The 14,150-nt window shown below is 41.7% G+C and overlaps 1 protein-coding gene across 24 annotated transcripts in view; it reads left to right on the forward strand.

Annotated features, from left to right (window-relative positions):
- RBFOX2 (RNA binding fox-1 homolog 2) overlaps positions 1-14,150 on the forward strand; it is a 170,461-nt gene that overhangs the window by 138,423 nt on the left and 17,888 nt on the right. For 21 of the 24 annotated variants that reach the window (XR_014849309.1, XR_014849312.1, XR_014849313.1 and 18 more), the window contains 5 exons: positions 3,813-3,905; positions 6,689-6,749; positions 9,110-9,163; positions 9,297-9,389; positions 10,505-10,637. Coding sequence is in view for 15 of the 24 variants with exons in the window: in XM_085048881.1 (XP_084905007.1) it covers positions 3,813-3,905; positions 6,689-6,749; positions 9,110-9,163; positions 9,297-9,389; positions 10,505-10,637 (434 nt within the window). In the remaining 9 variants the exon portion in view is untranslated. The remainder of the gene's footprint in view (positions 1-3,812; positions 3,906-6,688; positions 6,750-9,109; positions 9,164-9,296; positions 9,390-10,504; positions 10,638-14,150) is intronic. The other 3 variants (XM_085048884.1, XM_085048887.1, XM_085048890.1) reach the window with 3 other exon arrangements.

Here is a 14,150-nt window from a genome sequence, read left to right on the forward strand (position 1 = left end):
TTTCTTTGGTTTTATTTTTTTTTATTTTACTTTATTTTATTTTTGTTGTTGTTTTTTGTTTAATTTCTGTGTTCTGGCCACACCCAGGAGAACCGTCTGGTTTTGATTTCTCCCTTTACGGTTACATGGTAAATTTTCTTTCTCATTCTTCAGAGATGGAAACGTTCAAATACTATATATATATATATACATTTATTACTTTCTTTCACTGCTCATCATGTTGCTTGTTATTTATTGCAGAATCTGAGGCCAGACTAAAAGGGTGGCAGTTACTCGGTCACTTCAGGCCCTTTCAATAAACCTTTGGGTGAAAAGGGGTTAGTCTGGTACTGCAAATTACTCACCAGTCCTAAAAATGTTTGTTGGAATTTAGTGTTTGCTGGGTTAAACTTATTTTCTGCATGGGAGAAGTTCATGGCAGTTGCTGGTGGGGAGGAATTGTTGAAAATTTCAGCCTTGTTATGACAACAGCATTATTAAATTCAAACTATGTGTATAATCTAAATTTTAGAAACCCTAAGTACTTTTTTCATCCAGGATCTTCCCTTCCTCTGGCTCCATACGAATTACTATGGAGTAATCCAGTAACCTGCTATAAAGCTAAGCCAGTAAATATTGGATACCTGCCACATCTTTTTTCTTGCTTTGTTTTTTTTTCTTCTTTCAAGGTCAAGACAGCCTTGGTGAGGGAAAACTGAGAACTGTTTGTTGCATATGTATTTAGGTACAAATTAATCCCTATTCTTTACAGGTCATCTGTGAGAAGGAATAAAAAATATATGTATGTTCTTTTTTCTCTCCCACATAAAAACCATGTGTATTCATATATATATATATAAATAATTGCTAGTTTTTAAACTCAGAAATAACAAAAACGTCAAGTGTGGCTGTGGCTCACCTGTTTTTCCTGATGAAAATTTGAATGTCTAAGAGATGCATTAATATGACAAACCAAGAGGACACAAGTACTAACTGCCATAGTCAAATATGTAAAGCATTAATTCAGCATCGACATTAAATGGTTCTCAACAAAGAGTTGCACAAGCTAAGGACTCATCTGTCATTAAAATATGGTTAATTAGTTATGTTGTTCTGAATCAGATTAATTCTGGTTTAATTCACGTTGTTAATTATATTTATATGGTCTGCATGTGGATTGGATGCTACCTAGAGTTAACTTAATAAAAATACTGAAAATTACTACTCAGTTTAAAGATATTTAATGATAATGTAGTTTTTTAAAATCCCATACAGACTTCACTAATTGCAAACAGATGTGAATTAAAATAGTCTTAGTTTGGTTCTAGCCTGCACAGATTAATGTCTAAAAAATTACTTTCCATCTGCACTCCAGCTTTCAGTTCACATCATCACTGAAGACATAAATTTTGTTTGGTCTCCACAGGCTTGTCTAGAACAAACAGAAATTTTAATGTAAAAAGAGCAGAGGGAAATAGAGATTCCTGTTGCAGTCCTTACCTCCCCCCTTCCCCCAAGCTATAAAAGATGCTTTTTTTTCCCCATTATACAAAACCAGAGGGAAAGGTGTTGCTCTATTTCTCAGGCTTACCTTTCTCTGTAGGGGCTCTTTGAAGCAGACACAATACGCTATTCCTTCATAATCAGCTTTGCTATTGCACCCCCCTGCACCTCCTTGGTTCTCTGCAACATATTTGAGAGTTCTATGCAGTTGGGCTATTTTATTAGCCCCCATGTCTTGTAGCTCTGATTGTCATTCATTTAAACAGGGAAATTCTATGCTGTTCTGAAAAAGGCATCGGTTTGTTATTTATATAGCTCTTTATTTATAGCTGGAGAAATGAAATTATCTGAAGCTTTAGATTATTGGGTTGGAGCCCAAAGGAGCGCTTTCGTTGAGCTCAGCATTGCAGTGCTTGGCTAAGATCCTTTATTATTGCTGATCATGGGGGAGAAAAGGAAAAAAAGTAAAGCCCTTCCTCGAAAAACAACCACCACCCTTCGTTTTACAAATTTGTAACAGTTTTGTGCTGGAAACCTAGCTGTGGATGATAAAGGCCAGCTTGTCAAACGGCTTGGGCCATTTAAGATTAGTGTTGTAAAGACCTTTAAGAAGCACTTGAAGAATAATGGCTTGCCTGTGTCTCATTGCTAACAATGCTTAGAAATCAAGATGGTATCTGTTTTTTGGGCTGTCCAGTCCAACATTGACCCCAAGGTGCATGAAGGAGGTTGCCTGGCTAGCATGCCCCTTCCCTGACAGGATAGCTGTAGATCACTCTCATCACCTCACTCTTCAATTAACGTCAGGAGGGAGTTTCCATTGCATCAAATATAGGCTTTGTTGTTCTGCTCCTGAGGGTGCTGAAGCCATTGGAGATTACTCTCTGTACATTAAAGGAGTATTTGCTTTATACCAAGGCACAGGAGCCAGTTTTTGCTGCTGTTAAGATACCCTAAAAGCAGAATGCAACAATGCTTTTTGTTTGGGTCCACTCTCTCTAATGGCATGAAGAGTATCTCATCGCAGTTGTCTGTAGTAAGGTGCCATTTGCTCCTAGTTAAAATCCTAATTCACTTAGTCATGTTGGCTCTCCCTTAATGTCAGTGCACTCATCTCTGTGGAAGGAAGCATGGTCTCTCACCCTGCCCTGCTACACCACTGCATGATTTGGCAGCAGCATGAGCATGTAGGACAGGCATGTGTTGCTTGTGCTATCGTGGATGTGACAAACCTGAATTAGTCGAACTAAAGTGACATTTTGGCAGTTCTTTGAGCCTTTGTGGTTGCTCCAAGCAGGGCATGTCAATTTTCCTGGAAATCTCATGGTCTAACTAGGCAGAGATCTGTTGCTATCCACAGCGCAGAGGTTGCCATCTCAAAACAAAGCCAAGTGAGATGAGTAGCAGGGTGAGAGGTGGAGGTAGTCAGACAAAACCTGTCTTGACCAATGAACCAGTATTTAGGAGCTTAGATTTACAGTCAAGTCCACCACAGTACTCAGAGATAAGAATATTTTGGACCTACAGTATGTGATACTCTAAATCTTCTCATTAAATAATGCTTATTTTATGGTGCCACCTAGAAGCCCTGCTTACTTTCAGGGCCCCAAGTATCACTGGGGAAGTTACAGGCTTAGGAGTAGACATGAGCTGTGCCCTGAAGAGCTTACAAGGGATGCTTTACAAAGAGCCCTTCTTCTCAACAGTGTTCTAAGGTAGGTAATTGTTATTGTCTCCATTTCACAGGTGGGAAAAGCAAGGTTCAGTGTTTGATTTGCCCAAAGCTCTGCAGAATTCCTGGTGCCAGGCATGAACTCAGATCGCTGCTCACTCTCACAGCAGTTTCTCAAGAGAACAAAGTGCTGCTCAGTGTTGATGTCCTCTACTGTGTCTGGGGTGGGTGGGGCTCCTGCAAAATTTGTGTGTTCATTAGCAGAGGGGAGAGAAGCCCTCCTTGGGCTTGACCAGCTTGCCTATATCAGAGCAAGGTTTAGTGTTTTTAAACAAAAAAACCAAAACAAAACAAAATGAAAAATTGTCTCGAGTAACTTTGTACTTCTTTTTTGGTCTGGCCTCAATTGCTTTTATGTTTTCTTTTTTTTTTTAATTACTCTTATTATTCTTATTATGATTACAGTTCCTTTTTTATTGATTTTAATTTCTTTCATTTATGAAACATGCATGAACCGACAATGTGACTCTAGGAGGTTATTGCTGAGTTGTGCTGATGTCGATTTCATACTGTGATATTTTTTCTCTATTTACCTAGAGATCAGTATTTCAATATATAACGATGTGCATGTTTTCCCCCCTTCTCCCGCTGCATGCAGGGATTCGGGTTCGTAACTTTCGAGAATAGTGCTGATGCAGACAGGGCCAGGGAGAAATTACACGGCACCGTGGTAGAGGGCCGTAAAATCGAGGTGCATGTCTTCAGTAATTCAATTTCTTCTTTATATTTATTCTTTTGATTTCTTTTTGTGTCTTGCCTCACTTATTTCACATTTGGATCCCAGTCTCGTGTGTGCGTGTGTGTTTGTGTCTGTGTCCTTCACCTCCCTGCACTGAAATGTATAGAAGTTTTACACCCTTTACAGAATATTTTTATTGTTGTTTTGGGTATTTTTTTTTCTTTTCTTTCTTCTTTTATTAAGTTTTATTCCCACCCACTCCAAAGTTTTGCCCTTCTGCTGTCTTGATTTTTCCTTTGCTTCAGTTTGCGAGGCTCCGATTTCCTGTTACCAGGCCTGAACAAAACTAACTGAAAGAGTACTGTCCAACTTCTAACTCTGTGTCCAAAAAAGAAAGCAGGGGGCCAGCCAGTATCCTCTCTTTCCTCTGAGGCCAGTTCTCCTCCATGCAAGTGTGAGATGATGCCTGTGGGAGGGCTGGGGACATGTGGGGCAGCAGCCCCAAGTGGGCTGTGCTATACACACTGCTGGTTTCTTGACCTACCCGTGGTCAAGAAGAGGTTTGGTGAAAGCTAATCCTAAAAGTTTCCTAGCTCTCGCCGCTGGGGAGGGAAGGGTTAATGTTGGCTGGCCAACGTGGCCAGATGTTGGGCATGCCTGGTGTTGACCAGTTTGGTGTTCCACTGTGTTGAAGGCTAACTGGCATCATCCCTCTCTCCTTCTTTCTTTAAAAAAAACAAAAAAACAAACACAAACCAAAAAGTACAAATATTGAAACAAAAAAGCCGCCTTTTTGAGTAAGATGTCTGCATATTTTGCCTTTTTTTTTCTTTTTTTGTTTTTTTTTTTTTTTTTGTTCTGTTTTGTTTTTTTTATTTCCCTTTCCGATGGTTTAGCGTTTAGGGCCCTTCACTTGACTCACTCTTTCCATGGTAACTATACACAATGCTGGCGATGGTACGAGTTGGCGGTAAGTGAAACAAAAGTGCTAGAGAAGAAGCTTTTTCTTTTTTTTTTTTTAAATTTTTTCTTAAAATTACAAAAAAAAAAAATTAAGAAAGAAAAAAATCCATCTGCCATCTCACATTAACACTACGAAATGTGATTTGACTTGTTGTCCCCACCCACCTCCTTCCCCCTTCTCCCCCTTTTATTTTCAATGCTGTTGAGTAATGCCGCCTGGACTTTGGATGTACATATTGTTTTGTAGCAGTCTGAGCTGTTTGATTACTGACTTCATGGTGATTTCCCCTTGCACATCTTACTCAGAGTTACTGAACTCCAGTTTGGCTGGTTTTTATTAATGCACCCATTTCCTCTTCTCTTTCTCTCCTGCCCCTTCTTTCTGCTGCTCTTTCTGAGACCTGTTTGTAGCTGTTACTGTTTGTTTTCTCTCTTTTTCTTTCTGCCCTCTCCCCAGTTTATTTCTTTACTAAGTTAAATGCAGCTGTTGGTCTCTTTGCTGACTGGTGGTTTCTGATCGGTTCTGGCAATTTTTCCTTTAAGTGCTTGTGTTGCACTTTGCTGTAGCAGCTGATTTCAGGCACTCGCTCCATCTAATGATTGTCTGTGAGACCCCAACCCCTCACTCCTCCCCTTCCCACCCTCTGAATCAATTGTGGTGTGTTTTCTTTTTCTTTCTTTTTTTTATCTGTGTGTGTTTAACTGCATGCTCTCAGTCTCATCATTGTTGTTTCCCATTCTTTCTTTTTAAATGTGTAATGTTTCTATTGTTTTGGGTCTGAAACAAGAGTAAAATGTAGCTCCGGACTCCCCACCCTGTGTACACTCACCATCCTTACATCTCAAGGGCTTGAGGCAGCATCTATTTTTATATCCATCTTTTTTCTTCTTCACCCTGGCCTCCATTCCCATTTGGCATGGGTTGTGATAAATTATTGACGATACATAAAGACTTCACCCTCCTTGCAAGAGCTTTGAGGCTGACACGGGGCTGCAGTAACTTGGCTTCCAAACTAGTCCATCTTTTCTTTATCAGCACCATCTCTGCAGTAACACCCCACTTGCTTGAGCAGTCAAACCGCTTGGAACTATGCAGAGCTCTGTAAAGAGGGTGGAGGGCACAGTAAACCCAAAAATGACCCAGGTCTTCTGCTATGTATTTCTTCTTTTTGTTCCACGAGATTCATTACAAGGAAAAAAGCCATCTGGAAAAAGATTTGAAAATGGTGGGTGCAAATCAGTGATTGTAGACCATCTAAACAATTGGTGATGTTCCAGAGATTTCCTTAAGCCTTGGGAGTTCAAATCTAATGCTGAGGGACTCCAGGCTACTTTTTCCTATCCAAAAGTGTCCTGCCAGCGACCTGCTGGGCCTGAGTTCTAGCAGTGAGCTTGAGAAACAAGTCAGCTTGTTTGTCACCTGGTTGAATTCTCCTGCCCTTGGGCTGCAGAAATTAATCCTGCCTCTCGAACAGAACCTGGACAAAGCATCCCGGGTTTTGCCCTTTTGATCACTGAGCTGTAAATAATCCCACGCCTAGGGATGGCAGGGTGGTGGAGAATCTGCACTTTACTCTCGTTGGCCTTTTGTTTAATGCATAATTTTAAAATGCCACGTTTAGCTGTAACTTTTATAATTAAATGGCAACTGTTAAAAGTAATTTAAAGATTGCATTCATGTAAAATTAGCTGTTTAATTTTTTTTTGCTCAGAGAAGTATAGTGTATGTGTGTGTGTGTGTGTGTGTGTGTGGTATCTGAGAGCTTTTCACCATTTTCCCTAACGTCCTGTGCTTCCTTCCCTCTCCTCCCCCTCCCCTTTCTTACTTTTAGGTTAACAATGCCACTGCGAGAGTGATGACCAATAAGAAGATGGTCACACCTTATGCAAATGGTAAGAGAGACTGTTTGTACTAATGGTGAGCTGAAAGGTTTGAAGAAAGGCAAAAGGGAAAAGTCATGAACGCTCCTCAGGAACAAAAGAAACCAACACGTCCCCACAAACCCTAATTTGTACCATTATACCATTCAGTATAACCCTAAAGTGTTTGTGGAGGAATACCATTCTCCAGATGGAGAAGTGGGGACAGAGAGAAGTAGGGAGATGCCCAATGTGGCCAAGATGGGTAAAGATGCCAAGGACCAATGGGTTGTCCTCCCTACTGCTGCAGCTGATGCTGTACAGGGGGATGTGCAGTTCTCCTGTGTCTCACTGCCATCACCTAGACACTTAAATATGAATACAAAATATAATTTAAGGTGTGTAATTAGCTCAATAACTTAAGATATCTCAGTTTAGGTTCTAGCTGTAAAAGTACAGCTGTCCCCAAGCAACCAGGAAAACAGAGGCTTGGCTTTTTGTTTCAGACTGTGCCTGTGTTCAGTGATTTTCCAGTGAACCTAAACAGAAAAAGACCCAAGTTGTTTGGGTAATGAAGAATCCTGTTTCATTGGGATATCTTGGCGGTTCGCTGTGCAGTAATTTTACTTCATAGGCATATATAACATAAAAAGTCATTCTCCCAGCAGAACTGAATGCTGCTTTGATAAAAGATTCTGAATCTGAGTCTTTGTCCTGAAACAGGCAGCAAAGTTCTTTTTGGTCTGAAAATGTTCCCAAAGAGTTTCATCAGGGCAGGAAGCCTTGATGGTATAGGTAGTTGCTAAGTATGAGAATGTGTTTTGATTACAAAGTAAAACTTCAAACTCAGAAGATAAAAATCTCTTATGCTGCTCTGCTGCTGACTTAATGAGTGGCCCCCTGCAAATAAATAATACTTTGGGTATAGAATGGGAGAAACAGGGCCAGGCAAAAGGGCTGGCATTCTGAGTCACAGTACCTGGAAGGAACTGGGAGATCTTGTAGCAAAAGGCAGTGCATCCATGGTATATTGTCCTGAAAACAAGGACATAAAACGTCATGCATATGACTATTTGGTAACAAAACATGGTTTACTTGTCAAAGTGATAACCTACAAGAATATTTTGCTTATTCAGCCAGCAGTTTAAAGACAGCTTCAAAGCTTTGCAAAAAAAAAAATAATATTAATTAGACCAGGCTTAAGGCGTACTGGCAAGTACGGTTGTACAACTGTTAATAAATTTGAGAGTTGATAGTATTCTTCTTGTTCCCACTGGAGTATTTTGCCATAAAGGTGAGCAGTGCTACAGCAGTGTGCCTGTTCTTGTAGAGAGAGCCTGCACTGCATCTGTCATTGATACTCTGGTGAAGGGGTGGTGTTGATGGGCTGCAGTTCACAGAGTTGTTCATATGGCTTCTAGTGTGGTTAGAGGTGTTAAAAGTTCAGCGAGTGCACCAGGGCTTCAAGACAGAGGAAGGGTACGGATTTATTTAAATAAAAATGCCTCTGTGATTGCTAGCTGAGCAGATGAGATCTTTCCTGAAAGGAATGCTTTGTGGAAGCCAACCTAGATCAGGTTGTTAGCTTTATACCTCTTTTCTCTCCCCCATTAGGGAGATGGAGGGGGAAAAGACAGATTGGTTTCTAGATGTGACTGGAAATATGTACCTCCTCATACCCATCCTTCTTTAAGCCCTATTCTCTCGTAGGTTTTATCTTGATGATTTGCAGTTCTTGCCAATTATCCAGATTATATTGAAATCATTTCTCTGTGAAGGCTTTCACCTGAAAAGCAGCATAAAGAAGGCAGGAAATACTAAAATAACAGAGAGGAGAAAACGTGAGGTGAATAGAATGATTTGGTTTTGTGAACTATAGTTGTGTAATGCAGTTAATGAGGAAATTCAGGCACTGTTGCTTTTTAGCAGAACCCTAGCAAGCGAGACGGAAAGGTGTTTTGAGAATTCAAGGCTGTAAATTGACTTGCCTGAGATGACAGTCTGGGCCCGTGGCTTTAGAGAGGGCTTGGATCTGCAGTGTTCCCAGTGAAAGCAGGGAGGAGCTGGCAGCCAGGTTCCTGCAGGGAATGCCAGGTCTCATGGTGAACATGCATATAAGGTAGTTGGCATTCCCACAGCACTGCCTCTGCCGGCTGCAGATCAGCTGATGTTGTGCTGTTCCCTCCGATACAGCGACCTGCACCTAGAACGTGACATTAGAGCAAGGCAGTTGGCCTCCATCTACACCAAGGGGGATTGAGGCGAAGCAGAAATTGCAAAGAGCTGTGCATGTGAAGCTGGGGCGCATGCAAGAGACCATTCCCCCTACCCACGCTGCCCGTTTCTGCTCTTGGTGTAGATTTTGGCATTCACTGCAGTCTTTGTTGTTTCAGGTTGGAAGTTGAGTCCTGTGGTTGGAGCGGTGTACGGCCCTGAGTTATATGCAGGTAGAGCTTAAGTAGACACTTCCACTTCTGCCATTTAACTGCAGTGGTGTTTATGTTCTTCATCTGCTGTTTCTTTATAACCTTTTTACGGTTTTGTTTTTTGTTTTTTTTATTCTTTTTAAAATGGAATTAGCGTCCAGCTTTCAAGCAGATGTGTCGCTGGGCAATGACGCTGCGGTGCCCCTGTCAGGAAGGGGGGGTATTAACACTTACATTCCTTTAATCAGTAAGTAGCCCCTCTTGGCCCCTTTATTGTTACTGTGCTTGAGTTAACGATGATCTGTTGCCCTTCTTCTCTCCAGTCTGTATAATATATACTTGAAAGGATGGGTCTCGCTGGGAATGAATTTACCTTGAGCCAAAGTGTAGCGAGCAGTTGCTGCCAGTTCACCTGCAGTGTCCTGCTGTACTGCTGAACGGGTCCTTCTGAGCGATGAGGAGGCTGCAGGACAAGGGGAGGGGGTGTGTGAGGAACAGGCCATTCCCTTGCTTCCCACCCCCTTTTGAAACCGAGGGAAGCAAAGGGACAAATCCCTAAAGTACATATTATACAAGCTGCTAAACCGCGGGTCTGCAGGGCCCCTAGTGGCATGCACCTGCATGCACGCTGGGTTGGGTTCGTGCCCTGGGACTCGTTCCCTCCCAGCATCTCTTTATTACGTGTTTGCAGATGCCTCTGAGGCTTTACAAAGTTTCATCACGAGCCAGTTTACTTCAGTTTGAAGCATAGTAATACAGGCATCGCTATATGTGGTGCAAGTCGTTGGTCACACTTGTTAAAGGAAGGTGGGCTCTCAGTAAACTGGCACTTTATGGGAAATTTCTGCTGCTGTTATATGGGCTATCTTGTCTTTCAGGCTTTAAAATGAACATACAGAGGATTGGGTGGCAAAGAGTGGGAGGGGAAAGGAGGGAAGAGACTGATGTAAGTTGGTTGACTTTAAGGGCCTCTTGACAAATTATTTTAAAGAGCCTCTGCAGTTTTGGAAGAACTGCGTGCTGTATTGATAGCAACTCCCCACGCTTCTCAGACTCTAACCAGACTGCATGGCGGTGTTGGAAGGTGGGGGGATTTGAGCCCTGTTTGGGGTGGGGAAGGCATGCCAAAACATTAACCTCTTGCATGCCAAACCTCTCTGCAACCTTTCTTCCCCCAAAGGCCATGGTGTAGAAGGAAGTATGTATGGGATGCTTGCTGGGGTATAAGCATGTCCCTCTGCAGGATTGATGCCAAATGTCCCACCGCTGTGGAGCTATTGTATCACTTTGTTTGAAGCAGGTAGCTGTTCTCTGGGTAGGAGCTTGTATCCTTTTCACCTTCCACCTTGTCTGTCTTTCCAGTTCCAGGCTTCCCCTATCCAACTGCAGCCACCACAGCCGCCGCATTTCGGGGCGCCCATCTGAGGGGCCGAGGAAGGACAGTGTATGGGGCAGTGCGGGCAGTCCCTCCCACGGCCATCCCTGCCTACCCAGGGTAAGCACTGGTCACAGGAGCAGAGTGCTCTGCACAACCGTGTCAAGTAGCTAATCGGTTAACCAAAAAAACCCTAAAATTGTCTGGATGGTGAGAGTCAAGATCTTGCTAGTGCCAGAGCATTCTGCACATGATGGCATCCAGTGGGGGCAAATCTAAATTTTTCTGTTTTAAGTTCCCAAATGAAACAATTTTCAGTACTTGCAACAGCTTAAAGTGCTGATGGGTTCCTTCTCGTAATTTCTCAGTTTGTCTATATATGGTATTTGTCACCCATTGACCCAATATGTTATAGTGCTGCTGAGAAGGACACAAAGAGAATATCTAAAATTTCTGAAAAGGTTCTGCTCTTTGCACTCCATTTGCATTTTCATATTCAGGAATGAGGAATATTATTCATTACCTTCATGCCTCACCATCTGGCAGTAGGACACAGAAGAGCCAGTTACCCACAATGGATTTGCTTTCTTTGTTGGAGACAGTTTAAAAAGGTTTAAAACAAAGATTAATCAAGTCCATTAATTTAAAGCTGGGAGTGTTTGGGATGTAAAGAGAGCAATAATTCAATGAAGCAATGGCAAATATGTGGCCTTAGCATTCTTTGCCCTCAGATTTTCACTAGTAATGCATTGCAATAGATGCTGTTACAAAGGAGTATTCCGCTGTTTAAAAGTACAGGGAACTAGATCTGTATGTGAGTTCTGTTCTGGGTTTTTGTTGGTTTGTTTAAATGTGGTGAAATGACAGATAAATCAGCAAATCCCTTCCAAACTGTCTTTTTTTTTTTGTTTGGTTCTGATTTTGAGGATGCTTTAATCATATTGTCTCTGGAGTTCTACTTGCCATATTTTCCAGGCAATGTTCTCAGAAAGAACAGGAGTAGAAACGAACACAGACAAGTGGACTGACCCCTTTTTTCCTTTAGACTAGGCCCAAAAGGAAAGAAAAAAAAAAAATAAATCTTTTATTCAAAAGGAATGTGGAATCCACACACATCAGTGCAGGGAGCTGGCCTGATGTATGCTGGATAAGCTCACAGTTCATTCTGTAGCAGATTAAGTGATGAGAGCTACTGTGGCCCTTTTAGACTCCAGTCTGATACTTAAAGTGGAGCTCAAGGAGGCAACCTGCAGTAGTCATGTATCTGTCTAGCTTTGCTCTCTGGCAAATCTGGCAATATTTGTATTTAATTCACCAGAAGACTTTAAATGAAACCTCTTGTCTGAACACTGGTCTTCTTAACAGAGTGTTTCTTCTGGGTTTTCAGATCCACCTTTTTGCCACCACTGTGCTTTAACCACAGCCTCTGACCTGCAACTTGTCTGTCTGTTGCTCTAAAAATGACCCATTGCAATTTAATTGGGAAGTGCTCCACAGTGAAACAAAGCAGCAAAGCTGAGCTAAGTGCTGCCTAGGATATTTCATATTCTAGCAGAATATGAAATACTTGCACCAGGGAGGGGGAATGTGCTCTTTTTCCCTAGAAGTAACAGCTGGAGCATTCCTGGCCAGAGGCTGTCACCAGTGGGGCACTGGGAGGGCCTGTCTTTGATGTAAATCCAGCCTGAGTCCCATGTAAAAGGTTTAATTTCATTTGGAATATGGGCCAGGCTCCAGCGATGAGCCCTTCCAAATACTGTCTCATGTCTGTGTTTGCTGATATTACACTGAATTTTTCTGACCACACTGACTGATCCCATGCCTTCAAGGGCAGCACATTAAAATGTAAATGTAAACATTTACAGGGCACCAGTAAGCAAGGCAGATTCACAGAGGCCCAGAACTGTCCCCAGTCCCAAGCACTGGGATGTAATTAACTACTACTGGTGGTTTTTGTCATCATAGGCTGTCTCTGCAAGATGCTTTGTAGAAGGATTCTGATTCCTCATGGAATAATACAAAATGTGCTGTTCAGTTCCATGTTGCAGTAACCTGTAGGACAGCCACCACTCTGTGTGGGCACTGTTGACCTCCATGGGGTCAGGGACAGGCACATGTTCCTGACACCTTACCCTCCATCGGTTACTTTCCTCCTGGCCAGTGGAAAGATGACACCATAAGATCAGTCAGCAGCATGAGTGACCAAGACATAGTGAGTAATGTGGAAGAAGACAGTAAAGTAAGCTGCAGGTTAACTCAAACCTGATAGAAAAAATTGGTTTTCACAAACCTCAGTGGTGGTTAAGTTTTAAGTTACAAAGCTTAACGGTATTGCTGCATTTGAGAGCTTAGCAGAATTTGAGAAATACAGAATGTAGATGAATAAAAGCTCACTGGTATTGCCATACTGGATCAGACCTGAGCGCCACCCAGGTTAGAGTAAGTTCTGGCAGTGTCAAGTGCTAAACCAGAGGAAGGTGCAAGAAATCATAGTTCTTAATAGTTTTAATATTTATTTCAAGAACTCAAGATTTTCTAATGCATATGTAGGATGCCCATACTTATGTATGGCCATGGATGTTTATCCAGGGAAGGTTTTTGATACCTCAGAAAGCAATTGCTTGGACTGTTGGAAGTGATGTTAGATAGTTACCTAAACTGACTTTGAATACAAATGCAACCTTCAGTTTATAACTGAGGTGCCACTTGGTAGAAATAAGGAGACATTATAACCTCTGATAGATAGCACAAGTAAAAACTGTTCTGGAATATTGCCCTGATTTGTAGCAGCCACACTTCTTAAACGAGAATGCTGACAAATAACACTTCAGACCAAAAGCTGTAAGAATCTAGACAGTTTGAAAAAAACTCGCCTACTGTAAAATTCTCAAAGCTAAATAAGCTTGATAAATTTTATTTCTCAAACTATCAGTTAGTCATTGACTTGTGCATAGTCATTAACTACCTATATGAGGAATAGACTTGCCATAGTAAAGAATAATTTAGGCTGGGAGTGTAAATACATACAAGATTCACTGATTTGAAGCCAGAGTAGATAGAAGACTAGGTACAGGGCAGCAGAGAGCCTTGGGGGTTTGAAGTGGTTTTTCTTTTACAACACAGTCAGCTGTTGGTACACTTAAATGATATGCTGGCTACTTTACAAAACCAGCCTATTTCTTTTTCCCTTCAATGTGTTTTAGCTCAGCTAGCAGGCTTTTTACAGATGACAAGATTTGATGGGCTGCCGGACTGCTTTATACTTCTGGTCAGGCTACATAACCAGAATGTGGTTCTCAAATGAAGGAGTTCTCTGTTTCTGCTAGCATTAAGGATCACAAATACGGATATTCTAACATTTAAATAAACCTTGCTAAGTTTCAGCCCTGGGAGTTGATGTCAGTCACGTCCTAACTAAAGGAAAGATGGAGGATTCACGTGTTTGGTTGTTTGGATCCAGGAAGTCTTACCCTTACCTGTTAATAGTGTTCCTTGCAGTTTTCTCTGGAGAGCTGATGCTAGCATCTCTTGCTGACAGAAATAGTGGCCTGATCCAATGTGGTAATGCTTGTGTTCATCCAACTGATTGTGTTTGGAATAACTGTTAAAACTGCTAACCTGTTCATAAACCAA

This window comes from Lichenostomus cassidix, chromosome 1Aa (genome assembly GCF_008360975.1).
Source record: "Lichenostomus cassidix isolate B80296 chromosome 1Aa, HeHo_3.0, whole genome shotgun sequence".
NCBI lineage: Eukaryota > Metazoa > Chordata > Aves > Passeriformes > Meliphagidae > Lichenostomus > Lichenostomus cassidix.